Here is an 18817-nt window from a genome sequence, read left to right as displayed (position 1 = left end):
TTTCATCGGTAAAGTTTGTTATTACAGTTTGCAAAAAATTCGAATTCGGACAAAGCGGATTATAATTTTATATCAACGATGCTGTAAAGGCTGTGTTACGATTCGAATGAAAATTGATGCAAAACTCGTCTGCTATTTCGGTGGTTTACGGATTTCGCACAATTTTTGCAACACTGTGTTCTACTTGTGTTTGCAAATTTTTAGTTTCACGATTTTGATGAGACAATTAGTCAAAGATTAATCGCCAAGCGACTGTCGAAGTATTATAAATATATGATTATCGATTTACGTTTCTTGTGTAATTAAAAAAAAAAAAAAATCGTGGTGAAACAAAATTCTCAAAATTCGTAAATCCATTTCTCGTCAACTTTGTAAGTTGTCAGGCCATTGTCGTACGTTCATTTTCAAATTCTCTTCATGATAATGGACAAAATTATCGATAAAGTTAAAAAGTAAATGGCACAATATATAATAAACTCTGGGAGTTCAGGAGATTCGCAAAACGCAGGCTTCGCTTCTAAAAATAAACCACGCGAATCCCGAGGGCCTGGAACCCGGGGGTGAATTTTCTCAGAGTTGTTGAAGCCTAAGAAATGGCGGTGAAGAATAAGCGAAGTGGTGGTGGCGTAAATACACAGAAACACTCTGCATGTTACCCACGTGTTTTATACACCAATACGTATACAATACGTATCAAAGAATGCAGGCGTGGAGGTTTGCATGAATATTTGATTTTTTTTCTGCCTTACCTTTTCGCTCCTTTTCTCCCTTCTTTCCATTCTCTCTCTTTACTTCGTTAAAAATGTGCTTAATCTTGATTTCATGCAATTGCTGCCGACGACATTCACCCGAGACTGAAAGGAGTAAAAAATTTTCTCGCCTTTTTCGATGCGACATGTTTTAATATTGCTGTTATCATTCTTTTATTATTATTCCATTTCCATCATTATACCCGTAACGGAATTTTGATAAATCCAAGGACCAACGATTTGTTAAAATAATTATCCAGAGGGAATAGAAAATAAATTGTTAAGCTTCTCGTTTGAAAAGAAAAAAAAAAAAAAACAGATGACGATACAAATTTTTCTTTACTTTCGTTTCTTGTCGATACTCGCTTCTCACATTTATCTGTAATTCAAATATTCCCAATACAACAATTGATTTGTCTGAAAAAAAATTGGTAACCGTCTAAAATAATATACTTGATGTTAATTCGCAACAGATAATATTACCTAATCATTATTCAAAATATTGCAGTCTTCGACTTTTGTATTTTTCGACATTGCCAAGTGTAAAAAAGAAATTCAATTTTGTTGCAATTCGTCTAAAACTTGTTTTTTTTTAAAGGTACGTTGAATGCAAAATAAAAGACGAGAAAATAAAAATTCAGTGAAAGTAAAAGAAGAAAGAAAGAAGAAAATCGACTTTTCGACTGTGCGGTATTTTCGCAATTCAGTATTTTGTCCTTTGTAATCTTGCCCGATCTATAAAAAAAAAAAAAAAAAAATAACGGTATAAGTTTATTTATACATTTTTTCGTTCCAAGGCTTTATTCTTCTACAAGACAACTTTTCATACTTACAATTATAATCTTTCCACGTTTTCAACCGTCGGTTATTTGAATTTCGTCATTTCGTCCCGTCAGATGCTTGGTGCTTTGCATTTTTTTTTTTTTTTTCTTAAATCATTTTTCTACCACACCCCTGTAGCCTCAATACCAAATGCCCTATATATACATGTCAGACTTGTGCAGCCTCAGGCTAAACGTCTGCAGTGATTACTGCGGGGACAGGTCCGCCCCGGTTGGCAGAGCCTGCGGAAAACCGCATTAGCAGTAATGGTGGTGGTGGTGGTGGTGGTTGTGTAGTAGCAATGCGAAGTGAACTGCAGGTGATTGCTTGGCAATCAGTGGAAAATAAATTCCTCTTTTTTCTTCGAAAAATTTCTCCCGTTTCTTTGTCTCGCTTTTTTTTATTTTTTTTTTCTTACTCTCATCCCTTTCGACAGTTTGAAAATAATATTTCTCAGCGATATGGTTTGTTTTTTTTTTTTTTTTTGTTTCACGAATTAGCGTAGTAAGTGAAATTGATTAAGAGTAAAAGTATTTATTCAGTATAAACCGTCCAATCTACGTATATATGTATATATATATATGTATACTTAAAACGACTTTCAAGTAAAAGGAAGGGAATTTTCATTTCTAAAGACAATAAAGAAAAGTATTCAAAATAAATGAAGATATATGTACAATTACTCGGATTTATTATACTCGTAAATATTTCACAGTCGAAATAAACAGACTTTATTGTGTCTGGTTCCCCCCCCCCCCCCCCCGCCCTCCTCATCTTCTTTTTCATCAACATGATATCACGGCTATTCCTCACTTTAATATCAACTGCGAGCTTGCGAAGACCGCGGAATACATAATTTTTTAACCAATGAGATGGGAATGAAATAACGTGGAATAAATCAAATCAAATGGAATTGAACGTATAGATGCATCCAGTAAAAATCATAACACAAAATAAAACTCATAGAGTCGACGATACGTGTTTTTTTTTTTTTTTTTTCATAAAATCGTGTGGAAATAAGAATACGGAATTTGAATTAAAAATTCCAGTTCTCTCGAATGAAGGTAGCAGCTGAACTGAATTATATTTATACATATATTTGTACATGTATGGAGAACCCGACAAATGTCTGACCCTCACCATACCTGATTCTGTTTAAAAAATTTTATGCGATTATCACAACTCTAAAGCAGTACTCTGAATTATTTCGAAATTTTTTATTCAATTTCTCAATTATTTTTAATTATTTGAGGTGATTTTGAGAAGTAACTTTTTTTTTAAATTCTCAGTTTCTGAGAATTTTTTTAGAGATTTTTAAAATGACAACTTTTAAAATCACTGTCAATATTGTTAAATAGTTGACCAGTTGAACGTAAAATATGAAAAAATTTAGGTTGCTATTTCAGAGTTGCGAAAATTATAAAATAAATTTTGTACATAATGAAAAATATAATGTATATATAAATGTATAATACCTGGTTGTAGAAATTATGACAGAGATTTATTATTCAACAATTTTTCTTTTAACAATTAGACAAACTGTATAAAAAATATACATAATACAGTTTGTAATTTTCTAAAATATTTCCAACACATCGAAAGATCTAGGATTTTTCTCCAGCTATCTCGTTTTTAGATTTCCAAACTTTGAGAGCTTAAGATTTCAGAGAAAAAAAACAGAAGTAAACATTTCCCTAATTCGTCACTCTACAATAATAATCTCGAATAATTTTCAACGTTGATATTTTATATTTATAAAAGGGTCGCTAATTTTTGAAAATTTTCAGAGACAGGGATGCATCCACGGAGAAGAGTTGCCCTATGTTTTTGGGGCACCACTCGTCGGTGGCTTGGCTCACTGGCCGAGAAATTACACGAGGGCAGAATTGGCTCTCTCGGAAAGCGTGATCCTGTATTTTACGAATTTCGCACGAACTGGGTAAGTTGAACACGAGTTTAAAATTAATTACATGGATTATTGTACGAATTTGAACCAGAATCGTGTGATTCGCAAAATCGCAGTCTAGAGTTTAGCTGAAAACTAAATTATTCCATTTACTCCAGAAAAATGAAAGATACGAAGAGGAAATTAAAATCAATTCTAAAGAGTTTTCGATCATTCAAATCTACGAAAATAGATCAATATTCTGTTATTTCCTATTTCCAAGTGATTAATTTGAATATTCGTCGGGTTGGGTGTCGGAAAAAAGGTGAAAATATTAATATTTGTGTTTTTGATTAAACTCGAAAAACTAAGAAGTTGAACAAAATTTCCTCTAATTATTGATGAGATTGAGCAATAAGATCGTTTGTTGATTTTGTGTGTTTGGATAGTTGTCTTTTTTTTTTCCTGATCACAATTTTTTTTTTTTTTTTCATCACGAAGCGACAATTTTTGATACCTGCAACGTTAATTTTTCGGCAAGTTGGTTGTGCTAAGTGGTGAAGGTAGTTGAAAATTATGAGAAAAGAGATGAAATGAGAGGAGAGGAGTTGTTAATTTCCGAGGATATTCATCCAGCGGCATTATATACCAGGCTGAATGGGTTTATAATGCGTGTACCAGCCCTGAATAAGTAGGGAGATATATTTTGCATAGGGCTTGCAGAGGGCGCTTTATGGTGTAATACACAAAGCCATGGAGTCACATTGCGGCGTTCAAAAGTGTACCTACAACTCGGCAATTTTCATTGTACAATTTTAATTATAATTAACGAGTCGGCATCACGACTGCCTTGTAATCCTCAAAATTTACGATATTACGATGCGTTTGTATATTTTTGAGAGGTAAAAAAATATTTTCAGCACAGCTCCAAGGGTGGATAATTTTTTAACACAAATTTCACCGGTTCTTTCCACTCGATAATTCTTTACCGTTTCGTTTCATTTTTAAACTCCTCTGAGCATAAAAAAACAAATACAATAATTTATGTCTTCTTTTCCCTCTTCAAATCTTGTCGAACAAGTGTGGAAATGGTTTTATTGACCACAATAGCATTATACAAATTTTTCAGCAGGCTTCCTAGGAGTTCATTAATTATATCAATTTTTTCGACTCTTTCTCACAATTTTCTGATTTATTTTTTTTTTATATTAATATTTAAGTAGGATAAAATTTGTCTTTGATATTTCTTTCGCAATTTTACGAACTGTTTTAAACGATTTCTTTTTTTATTAGTCCGATATTGTTCGTAGAACTTTGCGTTTTTTTTTTTTTTTTTTTTTTTCATTGAAAATGGAAAGAGGAGACGAAAAACGAACGATTTCCTGGCTAGTTTTCTCGCGAATACCGTGTTTTGCAGTAATATAAATCAAACAATTATCTCGTTCTCGCTGTTAAATTCTTATTTATACACTTTTCAATTTTCGTGCAAACAAGAAAAGTCAATTTACGGTGGCTGTTCCTATTCCAGGAATCCAAACGAGGGAACGCCAGAGCCAGGACCTTCGAATTCCAGGCCGGAGAGGACGAAATTAAAAAACATAGAATGGACGGCGTACGAAGCGGTTCACAAAAAATACCTCAATATAGGTGAGGAGTATTCTTCCCTCCTCTGTTATAATTTTAAAGCGAAATCAAACATTCGTTATTCCTCTCAATTTACCGCTTTACGTTCCGCTGAAACGAAGCTAAATTTCGTCCATTTTTCAGACATTAAGTCCAAGCTCAAGAACCACTACAGAGCCCACAGACTCTCATTTTGGCTCAACCTGGTCCCTGATTTGCACAAACCCGGATCCGACGATGTTCCTCGGTCTCATCATCTCCTCGACGCGGAGCAGGTGAATATATAAATTTTGGAACAGCAATGTCTGCGAGAATGATTTTTTGTGTGGTGGGGTTGAAGTTCTGAATTTGAAAAATTCGGAAAGCGCCTGATTACGAATTATTTTACGGCAAAACTTGAAGTAAAGAAATCGAAATTTTGCAAAACAACAAAGTTTCGAATGGTCGTAAAACCGACGGCTCGAAGTTCCAATGTAATGCAAGATTCCGAAAATTCAAGTTACGGTAGAACAAAATTTCCAAAAGTAAAGTTCCGATAGAGCAAAATTCCGAATAACGAACTTTCGATACAGTAAAATTCAGAAAGTCAAACTTTAATCACACAGCGTAGGATTTTCACCAAGTGGGTGTAAAAAATCAGAAAAACCGAGGATCAGAATGACCAGGATTCCGAACGTAAAAATATCGAAAATCCAAAAACAGAGAAAGATCAAAGTCGTGAAATTTCATCAAGCCAGAAATTCGCAGAACCGAAAATCTTGGACCATTCGAAACTTTGATGTTTCGTTAAAGTTTGATTTCTTTACATTCTTTACATACATTACATTACTTCAATCGCGTCTAATTTTTTTAACGTTCACTTGCGTTGTGACAATTATCTAAACGAAATACGTGGAAAAATGAAAAAAATCCTGCTTAATTTATGTTGATACCCACGTTTTTTTCCCCCTTTTTTTTACAATCTTATCAAGTCGAGATAATAATAACAGAGAAGTTTTTTTAACTCTTTGAAAAGATGAGTGAAAAATAGAATAAGAGGACAAGTTGTTGGGAGTTGAAATCCTGCGATTGTTCCTTTTTTTTTTTTGATCTGTTATCGTATTACCTACACGCGAATGTGAATAAATGAATCAAGTACAATTGAATGACAACTTTTTTATCCAGCACTTAAGTGACGCTTTCAGATTAGGGCTAATTATCACCAGTTTGGGGAATCGATGTATTTATTCTGCTCACCGAGTGTGTAATACCGATCAATGTCACACAGCGGTGCCAATATCAGCTAAATTGCTTTCACCTGTAATGCAATAACTGTCGTGTCGATATACCGGACGGTTGTTCACTGTGAAACGTTATCTGGTATGCCAGGCATGGCATGGATAGCAATCGTATTATATTTAATAGACGCCTGAATCTGTATAAAAAAAAAAGAAAGCAAAATCAACATGAAATTCGACGGTTGGAAAGATAATTTTTCACCTGATATCTAAATTTTGATTATTTTCATTAGTATCGATTGATTTACCTTGGCTCATAATTTATTCGAAACAGTCGAAAATAGATAATTACGAACAAAGATAGTTCAAACTAGTAGACAATAAATTGGCATTGTTCCGACCGTGATTGATTGTGGCCCAAAATGATCGAAATTCAAGTAGATTTATTAAGGCAAAGGATTTTAAAGCGTGAGACAAAATTTCGTGTAATGAAACAAAATTAGGACTACGTTAGAAAAACTCTCCTGTAAAACGGAAAAGCTGAAGTTCATTATTCGCGTCATCAGTTGACAAAACATTAAATTACATTGAATTGAATCATAAATAAAACTAAATTTCTGATCCGGCATTTTTGTCAACGGTTAAGTTTTTCATTAGTTAATTTTGCGCGGGCAACTTTTGTCACAAGTTATTTTTTGCGTCAGTTATTTTTGCCCACCAGTTATTTTTGCGCGCGTTATCTTTGTCCGCGTTATTATTTTTCCCAACATATTTAAAATTTCTACAAGAATTAAAATCCCGACGATCCGCAGGTGCCGCCGAGGATAATCCAGCGTTTGCCGACAACGTCGAGGCCGACGACGCAGGAATCGACAACCGAGAAGAGCCAGAACGCGTCGACGTCGATGCCGAGCGAGTTGGCCTTCGAGGAGACGACGCCGCAGCCGGAAGACGGTTTCGCGGCTTATTCGACGGCGCTGAGCGTGACGATAGCGATCGGATGCAGCCTCCTGATACTGAACGTCCTGATATTCGCCGGTGTTTACTACAAACGGGACAAGAATCAGCACAACTGTCCGAAGAAGCGGACCCAGGAGAACGGGCAGATGCCGAACAACATATGCGGCGAACTGGAAACGAAAACCGAGCGTCACCACATCCAGCACATTCCACCCCCCGAGTTCGCCGACCTCCAGAACAACTCCTGCCACGTCCCTATGCCCCCGCCACCCCCGAAGAACACGAAGCCCGGAAAACCCGCGGGGCCCAATCTCATAATAAGTCCCAACCAGCTACAGCAGGAGAGCATGGCCATGGTCGGAAGCGGCGGAACCCTCAAAAAGGGACACAACCACCAACAGATTATGGAGGAATTAAGGGTCTGACTTAGGCGGGAGGAGGAAATTCAGGCGGACAGGATCAGGCGGAGGAAGGACAACTGGAACTACCTTTTCCCTTAGAGTAACCGGGTAATTCTTACTTCTCTCACCGTGGTTTTCTCTCCAACCCCTTCTTCGCCCTACTAAAAGCTCTTGTATTTTTTTCTTTATTTATTTATTTTTTTTTTTCCTTTCCTTCTTTATCTTGCCTTTCATTTTCCTCGTGACGATTATCTGTGATACACGCCATTCTCCGTAATCTGATCTCAGCAGTGCAATGATGGATAGTAATAACAATAATAGTCTTATAACTCGCTGGAGAACTGAAGCAGTTCGGTTTGGTCTTATTTCGTACGTTATCGCTGATGTAAAATTTCTCATAATCTTCAAACGTTTTTTTTTAAATCGTTTCATTTCTGGTCCTGTGATTATTTTTAAAACCCGTGGCTATTCCCTGATTTTATGAACACGTTTGTCGTTACTCTATACGTGTGTTTGTATAACGGAAACTGTGTTGAACCGATGATATCTTTTTCACAACTGCCAAAGTAAATAGTAGTAATAATAAATAAAGCAGATCAATGCGTACACTCGGTAATAATTATATTCCTATAAACATAGGTACGTTACATGTATACACGTATATATATAAATATGAATATATATATGTATGTATATATAATTTATTTATATATAATGAACGAGTGAGAGTGTAATATGGTGAAAAATACTAATCAAAAGTGTGATCGAACTTGTTTCGGATCGTTTCTGAATTCGATTCTTAATTGTGGAAATAATAAGTGATAAAGAAGACTTGAACATAAAATAATAAGAATTAATAGTCGTAACAAAAATAAAGAATCGATAAAATGACAAGTTTAATCTATACAATTCCCGGTAATGGAATACGAATAAAATTTTTATCGGAGTGTATAAAATATATCCACATTTGGTTCGAAAACTTTGACGAAGCAACGATTGATCGTCTTTTCAATGAACGTTTATGAAGTGAAGAGGGATAGGTGAAATGAAACACAGAATCTTATGGAAAAAAATAAGGTATAGGTAGAGTAAAATTGATAAGGTAAATTTAAATACAATTATATGAATGATATAAATATACTATATAATATACATATGAAGACGAGTAAATATGACGTTGATATTGTACGAATGGTGAATTATTATTTGTGAAATTAATGTCATGAAAGCGACGGTAAATTTTAACTCGGTTTGAGGTGAAACGAAAAAAAAAATAAAAAAATAAATGGAGCAGTGAAAGAAACAAAAAGACTTTTAACAGCGATATTTTAGATTGAGAAACTTTGTAAATATAATTTACATATATATAATATATAAATATAATATATTATGTACATGTATACGCATATTATGTGACTAATAACCTTGAATTTGAAAATTATCGTACGAACAAAAAATCAGGAAGAGAACAAAAATTTGGGAATCCTTACCTACCGGTTGTAATTAGAATTGAGAGATTTCGACGAAAATTATAATCAATGAGATTATACGTCGTGGTAAAAAAATTTAGTCGATTCAATTGATCCTAAGAAGTAAAGAAGTGAAAGGAAAACGATTGGATTGTTTAACTTGTACAGAGAACGTGGTTTACGATTATTCCAAGTACGCGTTCCAATTCATGTGCTCGGCTATGGGGATCTTCTATAATTCGAAACGTGTCACTTCAATTTTATGCTTTACGCAACTAATATGCGTAATTCATACTAATAGTGGCATAAAAAAAAAAAAAAGAAAGAAAAAACCTCGTAGGAAACTAAAACCCAGAACAAGGAACAGAAAAATTTGTAAATAACTGATATCGAAATAAAATTACACATATATATTACTATTACTATTACTATCATTATTATATCATATACTGTGATCATCATTATCGTCAGTATCGATGCATCAATGATAGAACATAAGAATAGACAAACCTTCGAGTCGTCAATAATCACTGAAAAATACTCAACGAGAAAATCGTTAAGTCATTAAAGAAGAGATACAATTGGAAAAGGTTAATAATTTTAATTTTCTTACACCGAATTGTTGTAAAGATAGTTTCTCTTGTACTGCATAAAAAATTTCTTGAATGTTTTAAATTCGCTTCGTCGTCGATTTTACCGAACATCGAAAGAAACAAGCGAGTAACCGTCGAAGCAAAGAAAAATTTTAAGCAAAAAAAAAAAGCTCACTACGGTGAGTAGAAAAATTTTCCGCGCCTCAATTGTTTTTCAACGAGTTGTTATTCGTGATTTTCCGGTCTACCGTGTTTCCGGCGCTTACTAAGCGGGATCTACATTTTCGGTTCGACTAAATCCTTCATGTATATCATATTCGTATCGCAATCATAAAAATATAATTTACAATTTCACGGGCTTGCGGTTCACGCAACGAAACGAGAAAATCTTAATTGCTGAAAAGGTTTCACTATGTTGCGAAATGATTTTTTTTTTTTTTTTTTGCATCAACAATTTTCTAATATTGTTCACTTTCTTTTTCTCAGTCCATAGTCAAGCCGTTTTCCAATTCTTTCTTACGCAGATATATCACACAGTAGTAGAAACGCAGCCGCACTACAGTTTTCGTTATACAAGAGCTTTGCAGGGTAGTGAATAAGACGGGGAATGGAATAGTTGCAAGCGCAGACGATCGAAAGGTATGTATAACCACATATGTAGCGCAGGTACTGGATACATACTCACCAATTTACCTTACATCCGCGGATATTTTCACCCGTAGCGAATTCACCCGCCTGTGGAAGACATAACGCGAATGCACACACATACGTGTGTACGTGGAGCAACATCGTTCTCGTAGGAAATTGCTTCTCTGCATCCTTTGAAAACAAGGTAAAATGCAAATTCTGTTTCGCTTATCCTTTGCGAAAGGTTTACATACAAATAAACACGCTGAACTTGTCTCGCTTTATCCCGAACAACGTGAACGACACTTTGTGTGCTTCGGCGATGCACGATTTTCTCAAATTTCAAGCTGCAACGAGCGCGAAGAACGTCAAGAAAGATAATAAAGCTTTCGGAATATTATTATCCTAGAACGGTTAAAGAGGTGAGATGAAAAAACTGATGAATGAGAATTCTCGACCTCGTATATAATCTATTATAGAATCTTGGTGATCGGTCAATTAAGTAAACGTATTTTTAGTTAACGTTTCGACCCGGATATGGGCCCTCCTCAGAACGATTTATTTATTTAACTGTCAAGAACAACAAAAAAAATTTTTTTTATATACATAATAATACTAGAAGTACAATCAGACATTAAATATTGTAGATGTAATACTCTTAGGGCTATTATATATTATTGGTTAGTAAGAACAATTTGATTAATTGAGAAAAGAATGACAACATACTTTTAACTACGACAATACAAACATCCTTTGTGAAGAACACAACTATTATAAAAGACTATTACTAGAAATGTGCAACATTGTTGGTCACACTAATTCCGTTAATCTTAGACAAGATGTTGAACATTTAAGTAATATTTACAAACCTCTAATCTCCGCCCACACAACAAATATTGTTTAACCTTAACTAGATACAAAAAAATTTTTGTCCCCATAACACAGTTTTTCTACATAATTTTTTTCACAAAATATATTTTGTTTTTCTGTATAATTGTTTATATTAGGTTCACCTTCACTCTGGATCATATTTGTTTCTCCCATCAGTCGTTATTCACCCGTTGACCCAATCGGTTCAACCAACAATAATTTTTGTTAGACATGTGGAACATAGTCATAAAGAGCCTACCTCCACTTCTTGGACACTTTGCAAATTAATTTTACTGCTAAAAAGACCTTCTTTAAAACCCTTTTAACACAATCACATACTGACTGTGAAGAAACATATTTCTTTAATCTTTTTAATTAATGACTTCCAACTATTAACTCCTACATGTAAAATAACTAGAAGATTGACATTGACTACCGTCACTCAAAGAACATTGTCTCCACTAATTTTAAATTGTGAATTCGACTACATCTTAGTCCACTTGCTTATTAAAAAAAAGGTAAATAACACTTTAAGCCATTCTTTTCTCAATTAATCAAATTGTTCTTACTAACCAATAATATATAATAGCCCTAAGAGTATTACATCTACAATATTTAATGTCTGATTGTACTTCTAGTATTATTATGTATATAAAAAAAATTTTTTTTGTTGTTCTTGACAGTTAAATAAATAAATCGTTCTGAGGAGGGCCCATATCCGGATCGAAACGTTAACTAAAAATACGTTTACTTAATTGACCGATCACCAAGATTCTATAATAGAGATGAAAAAACACCTCACGCATTAAATTCAAATTTACCGCCGCAGGATAACAGCTTACAGTTTTTTACTCTTCTAACTGATTTCTTATTATTATTTTTTTTTTCGAACCTTTTTCGAACTTGCTCGAAGTTTTTTTTTACCCACGTCGTTCTTTGTTAAATAACGAAAAAAATGAGATCCTTAACGATCAGACGTGTACCCGAAAGATGGAATTTACTAATTAGGGCGTTTTTTCACGCCCTGTTACCAGAATAGTTAAGAAAACAAAAAAAAACAAGTAACGCCACCGTTCAAGGGTTAACGATACATTTCATTGTCACGTGTTGAATTATATCCCAATCAACATAATTGAGTAAATCTTTTTCTGTGCTTTTCTGTTTCTCTCTGTCTCCGTGTCGTCCGACTCATTTTTGAAACTCGTCCTTTTGCATTATTTTTCCTTTCTTCTTTGTCATCATTACTTTTTTTTCAAGCTTAAACCGACGCTAAGGAGACGGCTGAATACCCGAGGTTGAGTATAACGGTTTAATCGTGTAAAATGATATCTCTTTGGGAAAAGTTTTGTGAATCTTCTTTTATACCGGCATTTTAAGTTTCGTTAAGTAAGATTGATTCCCGTGGCAGTTTAAGAAGCTCTTCGGCCAGGGGATTACGAATTTGTTCCAACGGCTCGCGGCTCAGCTGAGCAAATCAACCTTGGCAGCAGATGATATACGCAAAATTGTTTGATTTGAGAGATTTGAGTTTGAGAGATAAAAGAGTGGTAAAACTATGAGGTGAACAAATGAAGGAGAAGACGATTTTATAACAAGCATACGTATGTTTATGAGTTAAACTTCTTTGATCCGTCAATTTATCGCTCGATCGTAATACGGTTCTGAAGTATTTATCGAAATGCGATAATTTATATTGCATCCGCTTATCTGTATCGGCCATAGGCTGAAAATAGTGCGGGTCAAGTACAGCGTTAGATAATAATATGTATCATTGCTCCGTGATAACTTGTTTGTTTGGCATTGATAAAGTGATCACCTGACGGGGATAAATATTTATCTTTGTAGTCCTTTTATCTCTAAGATGCAGAAGATATCCAAGATATTAGTTGCGATAAATTCCCCCGTGACTTTCACCGCTTGGTCTCATCGACAGATGTAAATTTGTTTCAGTTCAGTTACAAGCAAAACTTGAAACCACGTGGAAAAAGGCAAAATTAGAATGCATCTGCAAGTCGAACAATTCAGCGACGAAATAAAGGATCTGATGAAAACCGTGTACCAGAATCCGTTTCGTGGTGATTTTGTTAAAGTGAACGGCGTAACGTTGCCGGAAAAATATGAAAAGTTGGCGGACGCCATTGAGAACTTCCAAGTTCGCGACGACGATGTCTGGGTTTGCAGCTTCCCGAAGACCGGTGAGAATGAGAAAACTTGCAAGCTCTCAGGTAACGCGACAAGATCAGTTCTGATTCCTGTCACTTTTCAACAGGCACGACTTGGGCGCAGGAAATGGTTTGGTGCATCGCGAATGATCTCGATTACGAACGAGCGAAAGTTCCTCTGACGGACAGGTTTCCTTACTTCGAGTAAGTTCGAAAGCTCAGCTATTTTGATTCAATTTGCTTCAGCATATCCATATTTTTTTGTTTCAACAGCATTTCGACGCATGGCGACTTTCCTGCAATGGTGGAGGCCAATCCTGGAATCCAGATACCCAGCCAACTAGTTGACAGTGTCAATTACACAGCCAATGTACCCAGTCCGCGATTCATCAAGACCCATCTACCGTTCAATCTTCTTCCGCGGCAGCTCCGAACCGGGGAGAAAAGGCCAAAAATTATTTACATCGTTCGCAACGTCAAAGATACTTGCATCTCTTACTATCATTTCACGAGAATCTTGGAAGGTCTGCAAGGGAGCTTCGAGGACTGGTGCAATCTCTTTCTTAATGATGCTGGTTCGTACGAATGATCGCCACTTTACTCTCGCTTAGCATAATTCATCCACGAGGTGCATAACAATTATCTTGTAAGCGAAACCGTTATTTTTCGTAATTTCAATGTATTTCAGTAATGTACGGACCATTTTGGAAGCACGCGCTTGGTTATTGGAAGAAAAGAATCGACGAGAATCTGCTGTTCTTGAAGTACGAGGATATGAAAAAGGTCAGACTCACTGATTATTTATCAACTGCATTCCAATCACTACATTCACTCTGTTGCGTCCACTCGTTTAAATTTCTACTCATTGATGATCCGATTCCATAGGATTTACCGTGGGTAATAAAGAAGACTGCGACGTTCCTCGGGAAGAATTTGACCACCGATCAGTTGTCGTCCCTGACCGAGCACTTGAGTTTCGAGACCATGAAAGCAAATCCAGCGGTGAACAACGAACATTTGATTTATGGAATTAAGAAATTGACGCAATCGAAAGTCGATGGAAAATTCATGAGGAGTGGCGAGATGAACCAATGGAAATCCGAGATGAGTCCGGATATCATCGAACGATTCGACCAGCAGACGCGAGAAAATTTGGAGGGAACTCGTCTGTACTTTTAAAGAGAATGTAGCGTACAATAGCTTTACGTAACATCGTAAAAAAGTCCGTCAACACGGCAAGGCTTGGCCAGCGTATTTAGTTAATAAATGTATGACACTTTACACAATTGGTAGAAAAATAAGAGGCCATTGTCACGAGCGGCGAACGTCGTCAACAACGCTGTGGAGGGAGTGCCATTGTGGAGCTTTGCTATCGTGATCGCGTCACTACGCCACGAACCAATCGCGCCGGGGAATAAACCGAGAAAGATCGTCACTGTTCAACTTCTCCCTCCGTCAGCGCTCGGCCGCTCTGTAAATAACTTTTACACAAAATAAAAATATTCGTAAACATTTGGAAAGTTATAAAATATTTCCATACGCACATTCTCCACATAACCTTTAATACAAAATGTTACATACACATCCACCCAAAATTGCTTTCAGTTTTGATTTCATCACGCGGCATGTTATAAAAAGCAAGCTGCTTGGGTGTGAGGTCTTCTTTGATCCAGAAATTACCGTATCCCATGGATTTTTTATTGAACAATGATCTCCAGGCTGCAATGTGCTAAGTTATATGCGTGTTTTTGCTTATAAAATATTTTCACCACTTTACTTTGAATTCGATAAAATTGAATGATGTAATATTTTGTATGCCTTATCAATTGACTGGGAATACAATGGCTGTTATCTATAGAACGTAATCGTTGCTCAATTAGTATCGATATCAAATCCAAGCGCCCATTAATGCAATTGTTGCAAAGGGTAATTTATTTATATTTATTTTTTGAGTCATTGAATATATTTGACCGAACTGACGATTTCGACTATGATGGAAATGGTAAGACTGGTATATTTCGGTTCTCTGTTCACCGATTACATTCATACAGTGGTTAAATGAGAGCTCTGCAAGCCTATGTTCTGAATAAGATCGTCAAATGTCGCGGCTGATCGTGAAAGGGTAGAAATATGTGATAATATTTTAAAGAGACTGCCTCACGTGCTTGAACTTTTTTTCTTTCGTCTCAGTATACTTGGCGTGAGACACTTTCGTGTCTATTGATTAAATAATATTCCATTATCTTCTTCGTAAGTCAACCCGATCTTTACTCAGAGAAGTATCGGAACGTACCTACTCATTCCAAAAGCAAGGAATTTGCGGGGCTTGTAACGAAAATAAAATGATCCGAACATTACATATTTGTTATGTACCTGTTGAAGAAATGTACGTACATAGTAGTTACATACATTATTAGCTGCCACATTCCGTGATAAGATAATGACAAGAAACGGCTTTGTTTGTTAAATGAATATTTGATATGCTTCTTCTGTTGAGATACGTTGCAATGATAACATAGCCAAAAACACGGACCGTTTTATTCACGTAACATATCACACAAGAAATATTATATAACGTATACCGATAATCATCTGGAACGATGTTTGCTCGATAATTTGTTTTGAAATCGATAAAGTTATCACTCGAAGTGCATTAATATTTTAGGGCCAGGATATATTCAATATATTCCGTGCTATGCATTCCGCGCGATTTTCACCTCTCAGTCTCATCGACAGATGTGAATCAGTTCAGTCCAGTGATTGAAACTTGAACCGACGTAAAAAGAGGCAAAATTAGAATGCATCTACAAATAGAACGGTTTAGTGATGAATTGGAGGATATGATGAAAACCATGTACAATCATCCTTTTCGTAATGGTCTTATTAAGGTGAATGGCTTCACGATGCCAGGAACATATGAAAAGTCTGCGGACGCCATTGAGAACTTCCAAGTTCGTGACGACGATGTCTGGGCTTGCAGCTTCCCGAAGACCGGTGGGAATGAGAAAACTTGCAAGCTCTCAGGTAACGGGACAAGATCAGTTCTGATTCCTGTCACTTTTCAACAGGCACGACTTGGACGCAGGAAATGGTTTGGTGCATCGCGAGTGATCTGGATTACGAACGAGGAAAGGTTCCTCTGACGGAAAGGTTTCCCCACTTGGAGTAAGTTCGAAAGCTCTGCTAATTGAATTAGTTTGCTTAACAATAGTCGTAATTTTTGGTTTGAACAGTCTTTCGACGCGTGCCGACTTCTCCGCCATAGTGAAAGCCAATCCTGAAATTCACATACCCAGAGAAATGGTTGACAGTATCAATTACACAGCCAATTTACCCAGTCCGCGATTCATCAAGACCCATCTACCGTTCAATCTTCTTCCGCGGCAGCTCCGAACCGGGGAGAAAAGGCCAAAAATTATTTACATCGTTCGCAACGCCAAGGATACTTGCATCTCTTACTATCATTTCACTAGAATCTTGGAAGGTCTGCAAGGGAGCTTCGAGGACTGGTGTAATCTCTTTCTCCAAGATGCTGGTTCGTACAAATGATCGCTACTTTACTCTCACTTTGCATAATTCAATTATCAAGTGAACAACAATTATCTTTTAAACTGTAATTGAAACTGCAAGTTCTGAAAGGATCGTCATAATTCCAATTCATTTCAGTGATGTACGGACCATTCTGGAAGCATGCGCTTGGTTACTGGGAGAAGAGAGTCGAAAAGAATCTGCTGTTCTTGAAGTATGAGGACATGAAACAGGTGAGACTCGCTGATTTGTCAGCTCAATTTCCGTCACTCCATTTACTGGACCATTTACGCACATCTGAATTTCTACTCATTGATGATCCGATTCCATAGGATTTACCGATGGTAATAAAGAAGACTGCGACGTTCCTCGGGAAGAATTTGACCACCGATCAGTTGTCGTCCCTGACCGAGCACTTGAGTTTCGAGAACATGAAAGCAAATCCAGCGGTGAACAACGAACATTTGATTTATGGAATTAAGAAATTGACGCAATCGAAAGTCGATGGAAAATTCATGAGGAATGGTGAAATGAACCAATGGAAATCCGAGATGAGTCCGGATATCATCGAACGATTCGACCAGTGGACGCGAGAAAATTTGAAGGGAACTCGTCTGTACTTTTAAAGAGAATGTAGCGTACAATAGCTTTAGGTAACATCGTAAAAAAGTCCGTCAACACGGCAAAGCGTGACTAGCGCATCTGGTTTATGAATGTATGATACTTTGTACAATGTGTAAGAAAATAAAATATTATGGCATCTTACTTACCGTATACGACATCACCATATTAGTTGTCTAATTCTAATGTAAAGTGGTTAGAACATTACTTTATTCATGAAGAATCTGGCTAGGCCGAATAAACTTTACGATCGTTTCTCCTATTGCCGACGTCGATACTGCTCGTGATACTGCTGAAGCCCTGCGAGTGGATACTCCATGTGTCATCATTCAAGGCTGTTAGGGTTCTCTTGGCCATCGTGGCCATCCTACTGCGAGTTTTGTCTATCCTGCTTCATGGATTTCTATGGCCGTCGTCTGTCAGTTGCCCAAGGCTTCTAGCTTCGCCGCTTTCGGGAAAGCTTTTTACCGTATCTGCAGTGCCTCCATTCGCTCAGTAACGCTCGGGGATTCAAATGCCAATCAACACAGCCCAAACGCGCGACGCGGTTGAGTTGTACGAATTTGGTACTCCTGAAGCGCTGAACCTGATGATGGTTCCGATCTGTGCGACAAGTCACAGAAGCATCCTTGATACGCTTTTTGATCTCTGCTTCATAATTATTTGCGTCTGAACGCCTGACAAGAAAATCATAAATCGCTTTTGTCGGAGATTCCCGGAAACTTTCAACATAGTCCTTGTTCGACTATGATGCGTTATACCTCTACGTTAATCTTATGAATTTCTTTTTCAGTATCAAGTTGTTATCTGTATCTATAATTTATTCTTGTGCATGTGACGATATTGTGCGATTTTGAAATTGGCCGCTAAAGTTTGCGTCACACAGCCACCTATATTTAGGTGTCAAGCAAGAGAAACGTCTGAAAATATGAACACTCTACGGGAAGGCGGCAAGCTGGCAGATCTTCAATTCCCCGTAGAAATCACAGAGTCATTGTTAATATCATTTCATCAAGTTCAGCAAATCGTCATCACCATTTGATCTTCTTAGTGAACAGAGACGTGTTGTTGGAAAATAAAACAAACGAATTCACGCAGTCAACGTAATCGTAAATTTTGAAACCTTTTGCATCGCTGAGTCAGCACGTACACGACATCAGGAAACGTGGTTGTCCTCATCTTAAAATTCTCCTTAATACCTGGATGATCACACGACGGAGCTTCTGCTGAATATGAACAACGGGCTAAGTGATGTTTGAATTATTTTTGACTCTTAAACTAGACTCGTTA

The 18817-nt window shown here is 36.5% G+C and overlaps 2 protein-coding genes across 3 annotated transcripts in view; both read left to right on the top strand.

Annotated features, from left to right (window-relative positions):
- LOC124177838 (neuroligin-4, Y-linked) overlaps positions 1 to 9527 on the top strand; it is a 219233-nt gene extending 209706 nt beyond the window's left edge. For both annotated transcript variants that reach the window (XM_046560703.1, XM_046560701.1), the window contains 4 exons: positions 3359 to 3510; positions 4985 to 5103; positions 5224 to 5354; positions 7109 to 9527. In XM_046560703.1, coding sequence (XP_046416659.1) covers positions 3359 to 3510; positions 4985 to 5103; positions 5224 to 5354; positions 7109 to 7681 — 975 coding nt within the window. In that variant the 3' untranslated portion in view covers positions 7682 to 9527. The remainder of the gene's footprint in view (positions 1 to 3358; positions 3511 to 4984; positions 5104 to 5223; positions 5355 to 7108) is intronic.
- Positions 9528 to 11392: 1865 nt separating this feature from the next.
- LOC124177407 lies at positions 11393 to 17661 on the top strand. Its single transcript, XM_046559737.1, has 12 exons — positions 11393 to 11734; positions 13167 to 13411; positions 13486 to 13582; positions 13652 to 13953; positions 14067 to 14161; positions 14264 to 14554; positions 14672 to 14851; positions 16150 to 16372; positions 16447 to 16543; positions 16612 to 16913; positions 17045 to 17139; positions 17239 to 17661. The coding sequence occupies exons 2-12, from the start codon at positions 13216 to 13218 to the stop codon at positions 17530 to 17532; spliced, it is 2172 nt and encodes a 723-aa protein (XP_046415693.1). The 5' UTR covers positions 11393 to 11734; positions 13167 to 13215; the 3' UTR covers positions 17533 to 17661.
- The last annotated feature ends 1156 nt before the right edge of the window (positions 17662 to 18817 follow it).

This window comes from Neodiprion fabricii, chromosome 3 (genome assembly GCF_021155785.1).
Source record: "Neodiprion fabricii isolate iyNeoFabr1 chromosome 3, iyNeoFabr1.1, whole genome shotgun sequence".
NCBI classification, from domain to species: domain Eukaryota; kingdom Metazoa; phylum Arthropoda; class Insecta; order Hymenoptera; family Diprionidae; genus Neodiprion; species Neodiprion fabricii.
Note: the sequence above shows the minus strand (reverse complement) of the source record. Positions and strands in the feature narration are given on the sequence as shown.

What these genes read in the sequence shown, in the direction of transcription:
- LOC124177407 (XM_046559737.1), top strand. Translation starts at nt 13,216, where the DNA reads ATGCATCTGCAAGTCGAACAATTCAGCGACGAAATAAAGGATCTGATG. An exon ending in GACAGGTTTCCTTACTTCGA is followed by an intron (nt 13,583 to 13,651) that starts GTAAGTTCGAAA and finishes TTGTTTCAACAG; the next exon opens with CATTTCGACGCATGGCGACT. An exon ending in TCTCTTTCTTAATGATGCTG is followed by an intron (nt 13,954 to 14,066) that starts GTTCGTACGAAT and finishes AATGTATTTCAG; the next exon opens with TAATGTACGGACCATTTTGG.